General features: G+C 44.8%; 1 protein-coding gene and 1 pseudogene across 1 annotated transcript; one reads left to right on the top strand and one right to left on the bottom strand.

The window, feature by feature from the left end:
- Nucleotides 1–1114: 1114 nt before the first annotated feature.
- LOC112607730 lies at nucleotides 1115–1447 on the bottom strand (annotated as a pseudogene).
- A 5321-nt stretch (nucleotides 1448–6768) lies between these two features.
- Nucleotides 6769–8427, top strand: LOC112608458 (E3 ubiquitin-protein ligase RING2-like). The gene is given in 3 exon segments (XM_025360376.1): nucleotides 6769–6854; nucleotides 7195–7943; nucleotides 8243–8427. Coding segments are annotated over 3 exon segments (1020 nt in total).
- Nucleotides 8428–21103: the final 12676 nt, after the last annotated feature.

Genomic DNA, 21103 nt, shown 5'->3' on the forward strand with positions numbered 1-21103 from the left:
GCCAAGCAACTGTTATTTAATTAGAATTGTCATAAGTGCAGCTGTGACAAAGTACAGAGTGTTATAAAAGTATAAAACAGAAAGACATAACCTAATTTGGGAGATTTGGGTAGGTTTCAATGAATAAGTTACAAATTAATGAGAGAACTGAAGGAGGAACTGGCTAGGTGAAAAGTTGTGAAGTGAGCCTTGTGGGCAGAGGGACTGTAATGTGCAAAGGTCCTGAGATTGAACAGAGCTCAAAAACTTAACAGGAATTGAAAAAAGGTTAGTGCTGTTGCAGCATTCTGAGCAAAGAGGAGAATTGCCAAGATGAATCTGGCCGCATCATATAGGACTTTGTGGGCAATGTTAAAGAACTGTGACATTGGCTGGGCACGGTGGCTGATGCCTGTAATCCCAGCACTTTGGGAGGCCCAGGCGGGCGGTTCACATGAGGTCAGGAGTTCGAGACTAGCCTGACCAATATGGTGAAACCCTGTCTCTACTAAAAATACAAAAAAATTAGTGGGATGTGGTGGCTCACACCTGTAGTCCCAGCTACTCAGGAGGCTGAGACAGGAGAGTTGCTTGAACCTAGCAGGCAGAGGTGGTAGTGAGCTGAGATTGCGCCACTGCACTCCAGCCTGGGTGACAGAGCAGGACTCCCTCTCAGGAAAAAAAAAAAAAAAAAAGGAATTGTGACCACATCATCCTGATAATATAATTATTAGAATTTTTTTTAAAGTAGTAAGTTTTTTAATCCACTGAAAAATACAAGAGCACAGGCCAGGTGTGGTGGCTCATGCCTATAATCCCAACACTTTGGGAGGCCGAGGCAGGTAGATCACGAGGTCAGGAGTTTGAAACCAGCCTGACCAGCATGGTGAAACCCCGTCTCTCCGAAAATACAAAAAAATTACCCGGGCATGGTGGCGCGTGCCTGTAATTCCAGCTACTCAGGAGGTTGAGGCAGGAGAATTGCTTGAACCCGGGAAGCGGAGGTTGCAGTGAGCCAAGATCGTGCCACTGCACTCTAGCCTGGGCGACAGAGCTAGACACCCTCTCAAAAAAAACAAAACAACAAAAAAAACAAGAACACAAATCTACATTTATTTATTGACTTTTCATTAGTTTAAAACCTTGAGGGGTCCAGCATCACTCGGATTCTGTGTCCAATAGCCTTAGCAGGAAGATTGCTTCGGAATTTGCCACGAATCAGGTCACTGTTTCCGTGGGCCCAAGTTACCTTCTCCCAGATTACTCTGGTTTTGTTTGGTTTGCCGCCAGGAGTCAATGTATTGTTCTTTGCTTTGTATACATAAGTGCATCTCTTGCCCAAACAGAATTCTGTTTCATCACGGGCATAAACATCTTCAATTTTAAGAAGAGCTGTCTGCTCCCTTTGGTTCTGGAGACGCAGCTTATAGCTGGCAAAAATGACCTTGGACCACAGCTTTCCAGACATAGTTCCTTTTAGAAGTCCTGTTCCCAGCAGACCTCCACAGGAACCAAGATGGTGGGAAGAGAATTATTAGAAATTTTTTAAGCCAGGGGGAGATGTGCTCAAATTATGGTTTTTTTGGTGTTGTTTTTTTGAGATGGAGTTTTGCTCCTGTTGTCCAGTCTGGAGTGCAATGGTGTAGTCTCAGCTCACTGCAACCTCCTCCTCACGGGTTCAAGCGATTCTCCTGCTTCAGCCTCCCAAGTAGCTGGGATTACAGTCATGCGCCACCATGCCAAGCTAATTTTGTATTTTTAGTAGAAGTGGGGTTTCTCCATGTTGATCAGGCTGGTCTCGAACTCCTGACCTCAAGTGATCCACCCACCTCAGCCTCCCAAAGTGCTAGGATTACAGGCATGAACCACAGTGCCCAGCCAAATTTTGGTTTTTATAATGCAGTATTACTTAGCTGAAAATGGAGGATGGGCATGGGCACAAGTGGAAATGCAGACCCCAGTGAGATGACTGAGAGTCTAGCAAAAGATGAAGGCATTTGATAGTGAAGTCTAAAGAAGTGTATAGATTCACAAAGCATTTAAAACGTAGCATCAGACCGGGCGTGGTGGCTCATGACTATAATCCTAACACTTGGGGAGGCTGAGGTAGGAAGATTACCTGAGTCCATGAGTTTGAGAATAGCTTGGGCAACATAGGGAGACCCCCGTCTCTACAAAAAAATAAAAATATTAGCCAGGTGTGGTGGTGTGTGCCTGTACTCCCAGCTACCCAGGAGGCTGAGGTGAGAGGATCACTTGAGCATGGGAGGTTGAGGCTGCAGTGAGCCATGATTGTGCCACTGCACTCCAGCCTGGGTGATGCAGTGAGACCCTATTTCAAAATAAAATAAAATAAATTAAAAGGTAGGATCCTGGGAGTATGGGGATAAATTTGATATGATGAGATGATCAAGAGAGCTGCCGTACTTTTCTGAAGGAATCTAGGTTCCTCTCACTCCTCCCAGGAAAACAAAAGATTTATATTTTCTTTCTGGAATAAGGCTTTATACTATTCAGGAAGCAGAAAGTAAACATTGAAAGTTTGGTCAACATGACACATAATCTAGGCGAACATAGTTGGAGGAAAGAGGGAAATGCCTATAAAAGGAGCTAAGTAAAAGCTGTACAGCTCTGGGGGGCTTTTTAGGGGAATCAAAGGAATTAGAGGAGTTTCTGTTGAGGATCTACTTTTTGGACTCAACCCATGGCTGTGCTCCCCTGTGTCCTCTCACCCTTCCTGGGCCTCATGGGTCACCCTGGTTTCTGAGACCTAGCCTCCCATGGTCTGACCCTCACCACTGTCACCTACATCCCCTTTGTGAACCTTGGGATTGAGGTCTATCTAGTTTCAGCCTCTGAGGCCAAACCACAGTGCCTCTTCTACCCTAATTAGATATAACTGTGTTTCCTAGTTAATAGCTATCAGTTATTGAACACCACACTCCATACCATCCGCTTTACTCTGCATGGAAGCTATCCCATATCACGTTTAATCCTTCTAACAACTTTGAGGAAGATTCATTATCATTCTGCATTTTAAGATGAGGAAATGTGGAAAAATGAAGGTCAAGGAGTTTAAATGTCTGGCCCAAGTTAATAATTCCTGTAATTGGCAGATCTGAGATTCCAACGCTGATCCACCCCACTCCACAGCCCTGACTTTACAGGGTACTGTGTCTGGTTTATCCTCTCTGCTTCACCTCAATCTTAACTCTGCCTAAGATTTGTGAGCCTGTCTGGAAACATCACTTGAATTTCTGATCATTTCGTTAGCCTGGCAGTGTTGAGAAGTGGGGCCTGTAAGAAGTGATTATGTTGGCCGGGCGCGGTGGCTCAAGCCTGTAATCCCAGCACTTTGGGAGGCCGAGACGGGCGGATCACGAGGTCAGGAGATCGAGACCATCCTGGCTAACACGGTGAAACCCCGTCTCTACTAAAAAAAAAAAAATACAAAAAACTAGCCGGGCGAGGTGGCGGGCGCCTGTAGTCCCAGCTACTCGGGAGGCTGAGGCAGGAGAATGGCGGGAACCCGGGAGGCGGAGCTTGCAGTGAGCTGAGATCCGGCCACAGCACTCCAGCCTGGGCGACAGAGCAAGACTCCGTCTCAAAAAAAGAAAAAAAAATGAAACCAAAGAAGTGATTATGTCATGAGGGCTGTACTCATGAATGGATTAATGCCATTATCTCTGGAGTGAGTGAGTTATCAAGGGGGTGGGCTTCTGATATAAAAAATTGAGTTGGGGCCAGGCACGGTGGCTCACGCCTATAATCTCAGTACTTTGGGAGGCCGAGGCGGGTGGTTCACCTGAGGTCAGGAGGATGGTCAGGCTGGTCTCAGGTGAATCACCTGAGACCAGCCTGACCAATATGGTGAAACTCCCGTCTCTACTAAAAATACAAAAGTTAGCCAGGCATGGTGGCGTGTGCCTGTAGTCCCAGCTACTAGGGAGGCTGAGATAGGAGAATTGCTTGAACTCGGGAAGAAGAGGTTGCAGTGAGCCGAGACTGTGCCACTGCACTCCAGCCTAGGCGACAGAGAGATACTCTGTCTCAAAAAAAAAAAAAAGAGTTGACACCACTTCCTCTCCCTATCTCTTGCCCATCCAACAAGGCCCTCATTGGCACCTTGATATTGAACTTCCCAGCCTCCGGAATTGTGAGAAATAAATTTCTTTTTAAAATAAATTACCAGTTGGTGGCATTCTGTTATAACAATACAAAGCAGACTAAGAGAGCTTGCCATTCTTGTACTGCATCCTGATTCCTTCTAACTTTGCCATGATGGCACACAGGAAGAGCCAGAGTCCAGTCTCTGAGAAAACAATTTCTGTCAATGTAACTTTGATTGGGACATTTAGGGCAAGAGGATTAATTATTGGGCAGCTTTACTGCTTAGTTTACTTTTCTTTTTAAGACAGAGTCTCGCTCTGTCACTCAGGCTGGAGTGCAGTGGCTTGATACTGGCTCACTGCAACCTCCACCTCCCGCCACCTAATCCCGGTCCTGCTTAGTCTGCTTGATTATTCATTATTTTTCTCTTAAGTCTTTTCCTGTATGCTTGGTTTTCTTCAAGACCGTTTTGATTAAAGCCACTTTTTGTTTCACTGCTGTTTTTCTCTGAATGTGAACGCAGAAATATGTGTTAGGTTTATATATGCAGCTGTTTATTCCTGCATTATCTTGTATTGGTAAAAATCTGAAATAAACTATATGTCCATATTGAGTCTGGTTAAATAAAAGATGATAACATATAGCCCAGAGTGGTGGCTCACGCCTGTAATCCTACCACTTTGGGAGGCTGAGGTGGGCTGATCACTTGAGCTCAGGAGTTCAAGACCAACCTGGCCAACATGGTGAAATCCCATCTCTACTAAAAATACAAATATTAGCCGGGCATAATGGTGCATGCCTGTAATCCCAGCTACTCTGGAGGTTGAGGTAGAAGAATCGCTTGAACTCGGGAGGTGGAGGTGAGCCGAGATTGCACCACTGCACTCCAGCCTGGGCGACAGAGTGGGACTCCATCTCAAAAACAAACAAACAAAAAAAATTAGCCAGGTGTGGTGGTGTGTGCCTGTAGTCTCAGCTACTCCAGAGGCTGAGGTAGGAGGATTGCTTGAGCCCTGGAGGCAGAGGTTGTGGTGAGCCAGGATTGATTGTATCGTTGTACTCCAGCCTGGGCAACAAAGCAAAGCCCTGTTTCCAAAAAAAAAAAAAGAGAGAGAGAGAGAGGTTATTGGACTTTAGATTGATTGGAGCTTCGAGATTTTTGTTATTTTTTTTTAGTTTTCTTTACCACTTAAAAAAAAATTACCATTGAGAGCAAGCTTATTTTAAAATTAGATTTGTTTGTTTGTTTTTGTTTTTGTCTTGAGACGGAGTTTTGCTCTCGTCACCCAGGCTGAAGTGCAATGGTGCAATCTCAGCTCATTGTAACCTTCATCTCCTGGGTTTGAGAGATTCTCTTGCCGCAGCCTCCCAAGTAGCTGGGATTATAGGCGCCTGCCACTACGTCCGGATACTTTTTTTTTTTTTTTGAGACTCTGTCTCACTCTGTCTTGAGACGGAGTTTTGCTCTCGTCACCCAGGCTGAAGTGCAATGGTGCAATCTCAGCTCACTGCAACCTCTGCATCCTGGGTTTAAGTGATGCTCCTACCTCAGCCTCCCGAGTAGCTGAGATTACAGGCATGCATCACCACGGCCGGCTAATTTTGTATTTTTAGTAGAGAGGGGGTTTCTCCATGTTGGTCAGGCTGGTCTCGAGCTCCTGACCTCAGATGATCTGCCCATCTTGGCCTCCCAAAGTGCTGAGATTACAGGCGTGAGCCACTGCACCCGCCTGCCACTACTTTCATTGCCGAAAACCACAATTACTTTTGCACCGACTACACCTAGCAGCTACTGTTTCTAACTTACATATCTAAAAGTATTGGTTCAGGTCTCAATGGTACAATTTATTCAATGACATTAATATGCAAAGGGTTTTGTGTTTCTGTAGTGCAGTGGGTTCTCAAAGGACATTGTCAAAATCTCTAAGGAGATTAACCCAAGTTTGTGGGCTGTTTCTGGGATTTCCAAAATTTAACAGGCACTGGGGTACAGAAGAAAAAGCATAAAGGTTGAAGCTGATAGACATGGGTACAAACCCTAATTCATCTCTCAGCTAGTTTCAAAACAGAAGCAAAGTTAAACTGTCTAGGCTTTATTTTCTCATCTTTAAAATGGGGAAAGAAATATTAACTCAGAGGGTTGTGGGGAGACCTGAATTAGAGCATGCCCATGGAGCAACTGGTGAATGGAAGGCGCTCAAGTCCACAGGTGTGTCCTCACTCCCTCTAGTAACAAAACAGTGCAGTAGGCCTGCCACACTTGCAGTTTACATCCTAGATCCGACCAACTGCAGATCAAAAATGTTCAGAAAAAATAAAAATAAAAAGCAAGAATACAACAATAAAAATTATACAAATAAAAAAACAGTATAATAACCATTTAAATAGCACTTACATTGTATTAAGGTATTATAAATAACCTAGAGATTTAGAGTATTTGGGACATACAAATTTGACACCATAGTATACGCACCAGAGTATATTAGGGACTTGGACATGGGCAGATTTTGGTATCCGTAGGGAAAGAGGCGGGTGTCCTGAAACCCTGGAGGCTTGTGTTAAAATGCTGTTTGCGGCTCGCCATATTGTGCGGCGGCGGCGCCGGCGGCCGCGGCGGCTGATAGTCGAGTCTCGCTCTGGCTTCGGCCAGCGGAGCCCCAGGCTGAGGCAGGAGCCTCAATGTCTCAGGCTGTGCAGACAAACGGAACTCGACCATTAAGCAAAACATGGGAACTCAGTTTATATGAGTTACAATGAACACCCCAGTGACTCTCTTACAGGAGACAGTAACACATGGCTTAGAAATTGTGGTTTCAGCTGGGCGCGGTGGCTCACGCCTTTAGTAATCCCAGCACTTTGTGGGGCCGAGGCGAGCGGATCACGAGGTCAGGAGATCAGGACCATCCTGGCTAACACGGTGAAACCACGTCTCTACTAAATATACAAAAAATAAGCCGGGCATAGTGGCGGGCGCCTATAGTCTCAGCTACTCGGAACGCTGAGGCAGGAGAATGGCGTGAACCCACGGGGCGGAGCTTGCAGTGAGCAGAGATCGCCACTGCACTCCCACTTGGGCAACAGAGTGAGACTCTGTCGCAAAAAAAGAAAAGAAAAGAAAAGAAAAACCGAAATTGTGGTTTCACCTCGAAGTCTACACAGTGAATTAATGTGCCCAATTTGTTTGGAAATGTTGAAGAACACCATGACTACAAAGGAGTGTTTACATCCTTTCTGTGCAGACTGCATCATCATAGCCCTTAGAAGTGGCAACAGAGAATGTCTTACCTGTCGAAAAAAACTAGTTTCCAAAAGATCACTAAGGCCAGACCCAGACTTTGATGCCCTCATCAGCAAAATTTATCCAAGTCATGATGAGTATGAAACTCATCAAGATAGAGTATTAGCCAGGATCAGCAAGCACAATAATCAGCAAGCACTCAGTCACAGCATTGAGGAAGGACTGAAGATACAGGCTATGAACAGACTGCAGCGACGCAAGAAACAACAGATTGAAAATGGTAGTGAAGCAGAAGATAATGGTGACACTTCACACTGTAGTAATGCCTCCACACATAGCAATCAGGAAGCAGGCCCTAGTAACAAACGGACCAAAACAACTGATGATTCTGGGCTTGAGCTTGATAATAACAATGCAGCAATGGAAATTGATCCAGTAATGGATGGCACTAGTGAAACTGAATTAGTATTTAGGCCTCATCCCACACTTACGGAAAAAGATGACAGTGCACAGACAAGACACATAAGGACTTCTGGTAACGCCACTGTAGATCACTTATCCAAGTATCTGGCTGTGAGGTTAGCTTTTAAAGAACTTCGAAGCAGGGCTGGGCATGGTGGCTCACGCCTGTAATCCCAGCACTTTGGGAGGCTGAGGCAGGTGGATCACCTGAGGTCGGGAGTTCAAGACCAGCTTGACCAACATGGAGAAACCCTGTCTCTACTAAAAATACAAAATTAGCTTGACGTAGTGGTGCACGCCTGTAATCCCAGCTACTTGGGAGGCTGAGGCAGGAGAATCGCTTGAACCCAGGAGGCGGAGGTTGCAGTGAGCCGAGATCGCATTATTGCACTCCAGCCTGGGCAACAAGAGTGAAACTCTGTCTCAAAAAAACAAAAAAACTTCGAAGCAAAGGTGAATCAAACCAGATGAACCTTGATACAGCCAGTGAGAAGCAGTATAACATTTATATAGCAAGAGCCAGTGGCCAGTTCCCTCTATTAAATGGCTCTTTTTCTTTGGAATTGGTCAGTGAAAAATACTGGAAAGTGAACAAACCCATGAAACTTTACTACGCACATACAAAGGAGCACAAATGAGCTTTTAAAAACCAATTGTGAGACTGAACTTTTTTATAGCCCATTTATTTAATATTAAAGATGTACTAGCATTACTTTTATGGACAGATCTTGGATATGTTGTTCAGTTTTCTTTCTGAGCCAGACTTGTTTACGCTATTCAAATATTTTCCCCTTAAGATTTCCTTTTTGGAAGGGACTACAATTATTCAGTACTTTTTTCTTTTCCTTAAAAAAAAAAAATTTAAAGTTTCTTGTGGTTTTTTTTCCCCACAAAGTGTGGTTCCATTTTGAGCACCCTTTGATTCAGGAATTTTTCATAGTTTCTGTATTCTTAAAGATTCAGTTGGCTGTCCTTTTCTCGCTCCCCTCAAAAGATTTTTAGTCATACAGAATGTTAAATATTATGTATTCTGACTCCCCCCCACCCGCCGCCGGAGTCTTGTATATTTGTAGTTTTCTATATAAACTGTAGTATCTTCATGAAGACCCAAGGCTCAAATTTACTGCCTGAAAAACAATTCTCATAGGATTATTCTTTTTATGGTATTTTCTTCCATAATATCTAATTTTAAAAAGAAGTTCTTTATGAACTTAGTGTCCATTGTCATGCAATATTATTTTTTTTTTTTTCCATTCTTTTTCCCCGTAATTTTGGAATTTCTGGTCCTGGAAAGAATCAAACAAAATCTTAAGTTCCATGAGAACTTGGTTCAGTGGCAGATTTTGCTGAAGAAAGAAAAATTAAATTGGTAGTAAAATATAGTCTTCAAATATAAAAAAAATGCTCTTTGCTGAGAGAAAACCCTGGATTAGTTTGTTAGGGTGCATCTAATTTTTTCATGTGACCATTAGATGGCAGCATTCAGGCGGGATTTCCTGTAATCAGACCAAACAGGCTTCTCCCCTCTCCCCACTTCTACCAAAAACACAAAAACAAGCTATCCTTCTGAATGCCTCAGCTGGAACAGCAATTGAGGGATACTGTTTAGGAATGCAATTGCCAGGGGCAAAACTAAAAGAATTCTACTAGGTAGAGGAGGGGAATAATAATAAGAGTTGATAGTATTTACATATACTAGGCATTCACTGTTCTAAGCCCTTTTACATATGGTAACATAAAGAGTAGGTAAACACATTAACAAACCTCCAGTTCGCAACCCCCCTCTGATATAGAGGGGAACTATAAATTTTTTGTTGTTGTACAGACAGGTCTCACTCTTACCTGGGCTGCAGTGCAGTGACATGTGATCGTAGCTCATTGCAGCCTCCAACTTTTGGGCTCAAGCAATCCTCTTGCCTCAGCCTGCTGAGTAGCTGGGACTACACCGTGCTGGCTATATTTTATTTTATAATAAAATAATAAAGTACATAATATATATTTCATATTGTTAAATATAATATTTATATTATATATAAATATAACATTTATATATACATATAATGTAATATTAATGTTTAATATAATTAAAATATAATATTTACATAATTATAATATAATATAATAAGGCTGGGCATGGTGGCTTATTCTTGTAATCCCGCCACTTTGGGAGGCCAAGGCGGGTGGATCACTTAAGGTCAGGAGTTCGAGACCAGCCAGGCCAACATGGTGAAACCCTGTCTCTACTAAAAATGCAAAAAATAGCTGGGTGTGGTGGCAGGCACCTGTAATCCCAGCTACTCTGGAGGCTTAGGTAGGAGAATCACTTGAACCCAGGAGGTGGAGGTTGCAGTGAGCCGAGATCGCGCCACAGCACTCCAACCTGGGTGACAGAGCAAGACTCCATTTCAATAATCATAATAATAATAGCCATCATGGCCGGGTGCAGTGGCTCATGCCTGTAATCCCAGCACTTTGGCAGGCCGAGGCAGGCGGATCACGAGGTCAGGAGTTCAAGACCAGCCTGGCCAACATGGTGAAATGCCATGTCTACTAATAATACAAAAATTAGCTGGGCATGGTGGTGCACATCTGTAAGTCCAGCTACCGGGACAGCTGAGCCAGGAGAATGGCTTGAACCCAGGAGGCGGAGGTTGCAGTGACCTGAGATTGTGCCACTGCACTCCAGTCTGGGTGACAGAACAAGCCTCCATCTCATAAATAAATAAATAAATAAGTAAAATAGCTATCATAGTGCCAGGCACCTATAGTCCCAGCTACTCAGGAGGCTGGGCAACCACCTTTGGGAAAAAGCTATCTAGTCACAACTGTTTTTTTTTTTTTTTTTTTTTTAATAGAGAGAGTTTTGCCATGTTGCCCAGACTGGTCTTAAACTCCTGGGCTCAACCCATCTGCTCGCTATGGCCTCCCCAAAGTGCTGGAATTATAGGCTTGAGCCACTATGCCCGGCCTACAAATATTATTTTTTTTTTTTTGAGGCAGAGTTTTGCTCTTGTTGCCCAGGCTGGAGTGCAATGGCATGATCTAGGCTCACTGCAACCTCCACCTCCTGGGTTCAAGCGATTCTCCTGCCTCAGCCTCCAGAGTAGCTGGGACTACAGGTGCGTGCCACGACACCCAGCTAATTTTTGTATTTTTAGTATAGACGGGGTTTCACCATGTTGGCCAGGCTGGTCTCGACCTCCTGACCTTAGGTGATCTTCCTGCTTCAGCCTCCCAAAGTGCTGGGATTGCAGGCATGAGCCACCGCACCCAGCATGAAAGAGTGACCTTTGGAAACTGACTGAGTCTGTTCCTCTTCTTGGGAGCTGTTTCTTTCTTTCTTTTTTTTTTTTTGACATGGAGTCTTGCTATGTCGCCCAGGCTGGAATGAAATGGCATGATCTTGGCTCACTGCAACCTCTGCCTCCCAGGTTCGAGCAATTTTCCCCTCTCAGCCTCCTGAGTAGCTGATATTAAGGACACCCGCCACCATGCCCAGCTAATTTTTTGTATTTTTGTAGAGATGAGGGTTTCACCATGTTGGCCAGGTTGGTCTTGAACTCCTGACCTTAGGTGATCCAACCACCTCAGCCTCCCAAAGTGCTGGGATTACAGGTGTCAGCCACAGCGCCTGGCCATTGCACTGTCTTTATATCCAATGCACTCACTTTCTAAAATGCATGGAGGATGTTCTATGTGCTATTTCCAGAGGTCATTTTTGCAGAGATAATGGCATTTGAGATAAAACACCCGTGGTTTATTTGCTCTTTTCACAAGCTGGCCACTGAGTGAACTTTGGAATTGACTCTGATACCTGTTGGTGTAAAGCTCTGTCCAGGCAGTGCTGGATTACAGCAACGCCAGGTAACTCCATGTGGAAGGGAAAGGCCTCTAGTGAGGTGACCCTCTTAAGTGTATTGCCCAATGCCACAAGGGGGGTCAAAGTCTGACCGTTCCGAAAACTTGTTCCTGTTCCCTTGAGCCACTGTGGGATTTCTTCCTGTCTTTAATCACTGGCCATCATAAGCAGTGATTGGAATCGGGTGCATCCCTTCCTTGTCATTTGCTTTGTAGCCTTGCACAAATGGGCTGAGCTGTGGGTAGTTGCTATCTCAGAGGTCACAGGGATCTCCTGGACACACATTCCATGGAGTCTTTTCCTGTTTCCCTTCCCTCTGACCTCACCGGGTTGTCTGGTCACAGTGTTCCCACCCCATTTATGACATTTTCTCCTCTTTGGTCTCCAGGACTCTATGCTGTCCTGCCTCCTCTCTCTCAAGACTTCTTTGCTTCCTTAAGGAGCTTTGCTCTCTCTCCTCAAATATAGGTGACCCTCAAGGTTTGGTTGGATCTGTGTGGTTGAATCCTTTCTCAAATAGCCTGCTTGAACACTGTATACTAACTCACTTCCCCTCACCCCACCCCTGGGGATAGCTCTGGAGTTCAGATCCCTCAACCTGACCTCTGACCTCCACCACACAGTAGCACTGGCCTGCTCTGTCCTTCCCCTTCTGTGCTCCCACCAACCCCCAAGCTCACCTTTCTAGAGCTAGTCAGCTTCCTACACCCTGGACCCACTCTCTTCATGGACAGCCCTGTTTCCATTATGGCAGCCAAAACCCTCCCATTTGTTAGACTCAAATCTCAGGAATGACTTTTGATCATTCACCTGTAAGTAGTAGTAAGGGTCTTCATTGCATTTTACTAATATCAAGTGACTGTTTTTTGTTTTGTTTTGTTTTGTTTTAGACAGAGTCTCACTCTGTTGCCCAGGCTGGAGTGCAGTGGCATGATCTCGGCTCACTGCAACCTCCACCTCCCAGGTTCAAGCAACTCTCTTGTCTCAGTCTCCCAAGTAGCTGGGACTACAGATACTCGCCACCACACCCAGCTAATTTTTGTATTTTTAGTAGAGACGGGGTTTCACCATGTTGGTCAGGATGGTCTCAATCTCCTGACCTCGTGATCCGCCCGTCTCGGCCTCCCAAAGTGCTGGGATTACAGGCTTGAGCCACCGCGCCCAGCCGTAATATTTTCATTGTTAGATTTTTATTTGTATTTTTTAAGCCTTGCTTAACTAAACAAGATCATAAGAAATTTGGCTACCAACTCAGAACTGTTCCTTTCAATATTTTTGTTTAAAAAATTTTTTCAGGCGGCTGGGCGCGGTGGCTCAAGCCTGTAATCCCAGCACTTTGGGAGGCCGAGACGGGTGGATCACGAGGTCAGGAGATCGAGACCATCCTGGCTAACATGGTGAAACCCCGTCTCTACTAGAAAATACAAAACACTAGCCGGGCGAGGTGGCGGGCGCCTGTAGTCCCAGCTACTCGGGAGGCTGAGGCGGGAGAATGGCGTGAACCCGGGAGGCGGAGCTCGCTGTGAGCTGAGATCCCGCCACTGCACTCCAGCCTGGGCGACAGAGCGAGACTCTGTCTCAAAAAAAAAAAAAAAAATTTTTTTTCAGGAGTGTATTCCTCCACCATGATTCCCTCCTCCCACTAATATTAGGCTTAATTATATGCATTTTAAAACTTAATTTTGGCTGGGCGTGGTGACTCACGCCTGTAATCCCAGCATGTTAGGAGGCCGAGGTGGGCGGATCACCTGAGGTCATGAGTTTGAGACCAGCCTGGCCAACATGTTGAAACCCTGTCTCTACTAAAAGTACGAAAAATAGCTGGGCATGGTGGCACGCGCCTGTAATCCCAGCTACAAGGGATGCTGACACAGGAGAATTGCTTGAACCCGGGAGGCAGAGGTTGCAGTAAGCCAAGGTCACACCACTGCATTCCAGTCTGGGCGACAGAGCAAGACTCCATCTCAAAAAAGAAAACCCAACTTAATTTTATCTATTTTTTTTTTTTTTCTGTTTTTTTGAGATGGATTCTTGTCTCTGTCACCCAGGCTGGAGTGCAGTGGTGCGATCTCGGCTCACTGCAACCTCCGCCTCCTGGGTTCAAGCAATTATCCTGTCTCAGCCTCCCTAGTAGCTGGGATTATAGGTGTATGCCACCACACCTGGCTATTTTTTGTATTTTTAGTAAAGACGAGGTTTCGAACTCCTGACCTCAGGTAAACTGACTGTCTCGGCCTCCCAAAGTGCTACGATTACAGGCATGAGCCACTGTGCCTGGCCTTTTTTTTTTTTTTTTTTTTAAGAGACAGAGTCTCACTCTGTTGCCCAGGCGAGAGTGCAGTGGTACAATCATAGCTCACTGCACCCTTGAACCCCTGGGCTCAAGTGATCCCCCACCTCAGCCTCTCAAGTAGCTGAGACTACAGGTGCATGTCACCACATTTTGCTAATTTTTTCTTTTTCTTTTCTTTTCTTTTTTTTTTTTTTTGAGACGGAGTTTCACTGTTGATGCCCAGGCTGGAGTGCAAGGGCATGATCTTGGCTCACTGCAATCCCCACCTCCCAGGTTCGAGCAATTCTCTTGCCTCAGCCTCCCGAGTAGCTGGGATTACAGGCACCCACCACCACGCCTGGCTATTTTTTGTATTTTTTAGTAGAGACAGGGTTTAGCCATGTTGGTCAGGCTGGCCTTGACTTCCTGACCTCAGGCAGTCCACCCACCTTGGCCTCCCAAAGTAATGAGATTACAGGCATAAGCCACCACACCAAGCCAATTTTTTCTTTTTTGTAGAGATGGGGGTCTTTCTATATTGCCCAGGCTGGTCTCCAACTCCTGGCATCCAGCAGCTGCCCTGCCTCAGAGTCTCAAAGTGCTGGGTACAAGCATGGGCCACCATGCCTGATCAATCTCTCCTTTTTAAAATGATTGAATTATTAGCATTTAAATATATAACCATATTAACTTATTCTGACCTAAGAGAGTCCCAGCTTTCTTCTCCTTGACCTATCTGTAAATACAAAGGCTAGAAAAGTACAACCCGAGGCCAGGTGTGGTGGCTGATGCTTGTAATCTGAGCACTTTGGGAGGCTGAGGTGGGCAGATCACCTGAGGTCGGGAGTTCAAGACCAGCCTGACTAACATGGAGAAACCCTGTCTCTACTAAAAATATAAAATTAGCCGGCGTGGTGATGCATGCCTGTAATCCCAGCTACTCTAGAGGCTAAGGCAGGAGAATCGCTTGAACCCAGGAGGCGGAGGTTGCAGTGAGCTGAGATTGCACCACTGCACTCTAGCCTGGGCAACAAGAGCAAAATTCCGCTCCAAAAAAAAAAAAAAAGAAAAGCAGAACCTCCCCGGCATGTAGGTGTGTAAGTAGGTCTTTTTGAACACCTGTGTAAAAGGATGCCTAAGTGCTGGCTTGTTTTTTCCTCACGGTCCAACCTCTAGGATTCGTGCTCAGGCTAGGGTTTGAGTGGCTCCTCCTGACCTGGATCTTGCAGGAGGAGTTTGCGGAGGTTACACAACTTGCTCAATACCTAGGTGACTGGCATCAAATCAGCTTGGGGCTGCCCATCAATGATGTTTAATATAAAGATATGTATCAGAGATTCAGGGGTGGCTAAAGTACCCCCTAATTCTCTTATTCTGTACCAGACATTACTCTGGATTTATAATACTCAGATCTTTTGAATGATATAGTTTTTGCCATTTGATATCTTGTGAGCATTTATTACAAGATTTCAGCCCAGTAAATGACCAAAGAGGTCTTGATCTTATTGCATCATGTTGATTTACCCAAGTTAGGACACTGTGATAAAAGCAAATAAAAATAGCAGACTCTTTAAATATTTGGGTTTGCAAAGACTAACACTCTGGTAGTACAAGAAGAAGAAGGGAAGGAAATGATGACTTATTCAAAACTCACAATGACTGTATTTTACAAATGAGAAACAGAGACAGAATAAAGTTAAGTAATCTGTTACAACGCACATTTTCAGTAAGTGGCAGAGCCCGGACTCATCCACAGGGATCTTGGTCAGGACCGAGATCCAGCTCCCATTCCCACAGCAAATCGCCATTTACTTGGGGTAGCCCCCTGGCTTGGCCAGTGGCTCACACCTGTCATCCCAGCACTTTGGGAAGTCAAGGTGGGCTGACTGCTTGAGGCCAGGAGTTTGAGACCAGCCTGGGGAACATGGGGAAATTCCATCTCTACAAAAAAATACAAAAATTATCTGGGCATGGTGGTGAGCACCTGTAGTCCCAGCTTCCCGGTGGGGAGGGCAGGTGCTGCTGAGGTCAGAGGATTGCTTGAGTCCGGAAAGGCAAGGTTGTGGTGAGCCAAGATAGCACCACTGCACTCCAGCTTGGGCAATGGAGCAAGACCCTGTCTCAAAACAAAACAAAACTAAAAAACCCTTTACATTAAAAAAAGTTTTATTAAAACAACAACAAACTTCAAAGCTGGGAATGGTGGCATGTGCCTGTATTCCCAGCTACTTGTAAGGCTGAAATGGGAATATCCTTTTGAGCCTAGGAGTCAGAGGCTACAATAAGCTATGATCATGTCACTGTACTCCAGCCCGAGTGACGGAGGGAGACCCTATCTTTAAAACCACACAAAAAAATTGGTTGGGCGTGGTGGCTCACACCTGTAATCCCAGCACTTTTGGAGGCCGAGGCGAGCGGATCACCTGAGGTCAGGAGTTTGAGATCAGCCTGGCCAACACAGTGAAACCCTGTCTCTACTAAAATACAAAAATTAGCCAGGTGTGGTGGCTTGGGCCTGTAGTCCCAGCTACTCAGGAGGCTCAGGCAGGAGAATCTTTTGAAACCGGGAGGCAGAGGTTGCAGTGAGCCGAGATCACGCCACTGCACTCCAGCCTGGGCAACAGTATTTATATTTTTTTTTTTTTTGAGACACAGTCTTGCTCTATCACCCAGGCTGGAGTGCAATGGTGCGATCTCAGCTCACTGGAACTTTCGCCTCCCAGGTTCAAGTGATTCTTCTGCCTCAGCCTCCTGAGTAGTTGGGATTACAGGTGCCCACCACCATGCCCGGCTAGTTTTTGTATTTTTAGTAGAGATGGGATTTCACCACGTTGGTCAGGCTGGTCTCGCACTCCAGGCCTCAGGTGATCCACCCGCCTTGGCCTCCCAAAGTGCTGGGATCACAGGCATGAGCCACCAAGCCTGGTGCTAAAAAATTTAAATGTAAATAAAGTTTCAAGGAAAAGAGCTAGAACCAAAAAAAAAAAAAGTCTATTTTCTATGGGATGTATAGAAAGAGCAGTACCTATTACTTATGCAGTGAAACTTACAATTTGAATGAGACAGTTCAGAGCCAGAGGGTTGTGTTGAGCCACTGGCCAGCTGCGCATTAGAATCCTGATACACAGACACACACAAACACACAAAATAATAGCCAGGTGTGGAAGCAAATGCTCTATGCACATTGCCTGTGTGTCCTTAACAGTACATTAGTGGCGTCTGGGCTTTGAATCAGTCTTTGACTTTCTGTCCTTTCACAATCCTGTGCTGGTCAATGAGATACTTGAAGGCGGGTCCTCCTCTAGTGCATTTTCTCTACCACCTATGACCACAGTCATCTTTTCGAATCTGCCTTCCCTCTTTAATTGTAATAAATGAAGACGTATCTACTTTGTAAATTTGCTCTTCGGTAAATCCAAGGACTCTAGCTGGACCCTCACAGGGCCAGTTAAGAGCTGAGTGGATTGTCTGTTTAAAGGAAGTCATACTGAGTTGTTAATGAGGCTTGAGAAGGCAGTAATTGCTTTCAAAGGAGAAACTAGTTAACACAAATGTATCTTTAATTAGCTTACAGTGGGAAGTGATATTTTTGGACAGGGCCCCTGGTATCCCTACATTCCCTTCTTCCCCACTTCACACTTAGCCAGCCAGGGAAGAAAATTAAGGTACCGATCTTGCATCTAAATCTTTTGTAATTCTGCTTCTCTTGGGAAAGAAAGTATCACCTGGGAGCCAGTCCTGCTTGACCGTTTTATTAGGAATCTAGAATCTATATATGTCATATCTCATCTTTAGTAAAAGAATCCGAGAGGTCACAGAGTGGCATTAAACCTAGTGCAATAACATTGACATTCATGTAGAAACTTCACTTCTGGCTGGGTGCGGTGGCTCACGCCTGTAATTCCAGCACTGTGGGAGGCTGAAGCAGGCAGATCACTTGAGGTCAGGAGTTCGAGACCAGCCTGGCCAACATGGTGAAACCCTGTCTCTACTAAAAATATAAAAATAAGGCCAGGTGCGTTGGCTCACATCTTTAATCCCAGCACTTAAAGGAGGCCGAGGCTGGCGGATCACCTGAAGTTGGGAGTTCGAGACTAGCCTGACTAACATGTAGAAACCCTGTCTCTACTAAAAATACAAAATTAGCTGGGTGTGGTGGCAGATGCCTGTAATCCCAGCCACTCGGGAGGCTGAGGCAGGTTAATCACTTAAACCCCGGAGGCAGAGGTTGCAGTGAGCTGAGATTGCACCACTGCACTCCAGCCTGGGAGACAGAGCGAGACTCCACCTCAAAACATGAAAAAAAAGAAGCTTCTTCTCTTCTGCCTGGTATCTCACACTCATTTAGGAGCACTCTTGGAAAAATAAAAAAGGGTAATGTGACAGAAATTGTAGGGCTTGGGATCTACATGCTAAATCCTGGCTTCCACCCCTCCTTCCTGGCTTTATGGTCTCAGAATCTTAGGCAAGTCACTTCACTGATCTGGAATTTATTAGTGTGTTTGAAAGTACTGGGCACATAGTAGGCCCTTTGTAAATATTAGTTTTTTTCTGCCTATAACTGGGATCTGCCAGGAAATACATGCTAAACTCAGGAAGGGAGATTGGATTAAGAGTCCTTGTTGAGTGCTGTAGGGGAGGAAAAGTAATTTTCTCTCAGCATTTCACTGTTCTTAGTTGGAATGAACCCCTGTAAACAAAAACCAGATGAATGACAGAAAAACAGAAGTTCATTAACCTAAATATTTTCTGTATATAGGGGAGACATGCAGGGAAAAATGAGTAAATCTCCCAGAGTAAAAAACAATCTCAAAGAGGTGGCTTTGAATTCAGGCTTCAATACTTGAGACAAAGAAAGAAAGGTGTGGGTACAGTCCTGGGGGAGGTGACCAGGAAAATCAGCTAAAGGGTAAGGTTTGTTACACAGATTTAAGTTGATGCATTCTCCATCGATTAGTTTCTAGAGGGTGCTGTGGCCCATGCCAGTAATCCCAGCTCCTCTGGAGGCTGAGGTGGGAGGATCTCTTGAGGCCAGGAGTTCGAGACTGGGCCGGTCAAGATGGTGAGATTTACCCCCACTACGACACAAAAGACAACATGGATCAACAGATGTTTTCTTCTAGCCATAAGACAATGACAATCTCTAATGACGTAAAATAGTGGTACATGAAAAGTATATGTAATTTTATAAGAAACTCATGTCAGCTAACTATATGGTAAAGTTAGGCTACCTTCTTTCTTCTAGATTCTCAGATACGTAAGAGCTCAACCTAAAGATTCTCAAGTTATTAGAATTTAAACAGTTCAAGCCAGCTGTGCAGAGGGGATTTTTGAAACTTGTGGAGAAACTATCAACTAATAGGAATTACTCACCAAATCATGGCTGTAATGAGCTTTAGATGTGTTCATTTGACATAAGAGAGGAAATCCGTCAGAGTTCAAGCTGGAAAACCGAAATCACTCTGGGTATTTCAAGCAGGGGGTTTGAACTGGGGAATCAGGTGTTTATAACAAGGTTGAAGAACAGGAGGTCAAAGGAAGCTTCTAGGTTTACAGTGTTGCTGTGGTGCTGGACGTCAGTCAGTTGTGGCCGTCACACAAGAAAAAAACCCCCAAAACATAAAACAACTAAACTGATATTTCAACCACAGCCCACAAGAGTGGGCCAGGACATGTATTCTGAGCCTAAACAGTTTGACTGTTGGGAAAAACACTTTTCCCTGTACACTTTTTTTTTTTTTTTTCAGACAGGGTTTTGCTCTGTTGCCCAGGCTGGAATGTAGTGGCACGATCTTGGCTCACTGCGACCTCTGCCTCCTGGGTTCAAGTGATTCTTCTGCCTCAGCCTCCCGAGTAGCTGGGATTACAGGCACCTGCCACCATGCCCGTTTAATTTTGTATTTTTAGTAGAGACAGGGTTTCACCCTGTTGGCAGGCTGGTCTTGAACTCCTTACCTCAGGTGATCCACCTACCTCGGCCTCCCAAAGTGTTGGGGTTACAGGCGTGAGCCACCGCGCCCGGCCTCTTTCCTGTATTCTCTCACACAATACTTGTGATATCAGATGTGTGGGGGTTTTTACCACCACACCAGGCAATTCTATGACAAACACCAACTGGGTGGCCACTTCAATTCTGATACTATCTAACTGGAGATAGTGTCAGATCCCACAAGTTAAGGGCTCAGTCCCACAAGCTGCCTCCACTTCAGACACCAATTACAAGTCCCACTTTCGACCTACTGGCTATAAATTGGGGGTCCCACGATCCCCTTCTAAGGTTCAGTGATTTGCTAGCATAACCCATATAACTCAGGAAAACATTTTATTATATTGACTGGTTTATTGCATAGGGTATTATAAAGGATATGGATGAATAACTGGATGAAGAGGTACCTAAAGCAAGGTCCAGAAGGGTCCCAAGCACAGGATCGTCTGTCCCTGTGTACTTGGGGTGCACCACCCTCTCATCACCTCCACCTGTTCAACAACGTGGAAGCTCATAAAATCTTGTCTTTCAGGGTGTTTGTGGAGCTTAATCTGTAGCTCCCTTCCCCTCCACTCTTTCCTGGAGGTTGGTGGGTGGGCTGAAAGTTTCGACCCTCTAATCACTTGGTCCTTCTGGTGACCAGCCCCATCTTGAGGCTATCTAAGGGCACCCACCTTAAGCCACCTTATTAGCATAAACTCAATTGTGATCAAAAGTGGCTCCTTATAAATAACAAAAGACAATCCTAGCACTCAGGAAATTCCAAGGGTTTTAGACACTTTGTACCAGGAACCAGGTATAATATTTCTTATTATACCAGAATTCCCTTCTAAACTAGATATTTAAATAAGAACCAGAGTGTCACAGTACTCAGAATCATATCAAGGGCCAGGTACCATGGCTCATGCCTGTAATCCCAGTACTTTAGGAGGCCCAAGTAGGAAGGTCACTTGAGGCCAGGAGTTCAAGACCAGCCTGGGCAACAAAGCAAGACCCCTGTCTCTACAAAAATATAAAACAAAATAAAATAAAAACAAAACCCAAAGAAACAAAAAACAAAATTGTATGAAAAATCAACTCAAATGAGAAAGAAGAACAGATGGAAATTTTAGAACTGAAAAATATAGTCATATAAATAATTAAAAATCCAAATCTATGACTGGGTTTAACAGTAGAATGTAAAGGACAGAGGAAAGA

The sequence above is a fragment of the Theropithecus gelada genome, chromosome 15, assembly GCF_003255815.1.
Source record: "Theropithecus gelada isolate Dixy chromosome 15, Tgel_1.0, whole genome shotgun sequence".
Classification (NCBI taxonomy): Eukaryota; Metazoa; Chordata; class Mammalia; order Primates; family Cercopithecidae; genus Theropithecus; species Theropithecus gelada.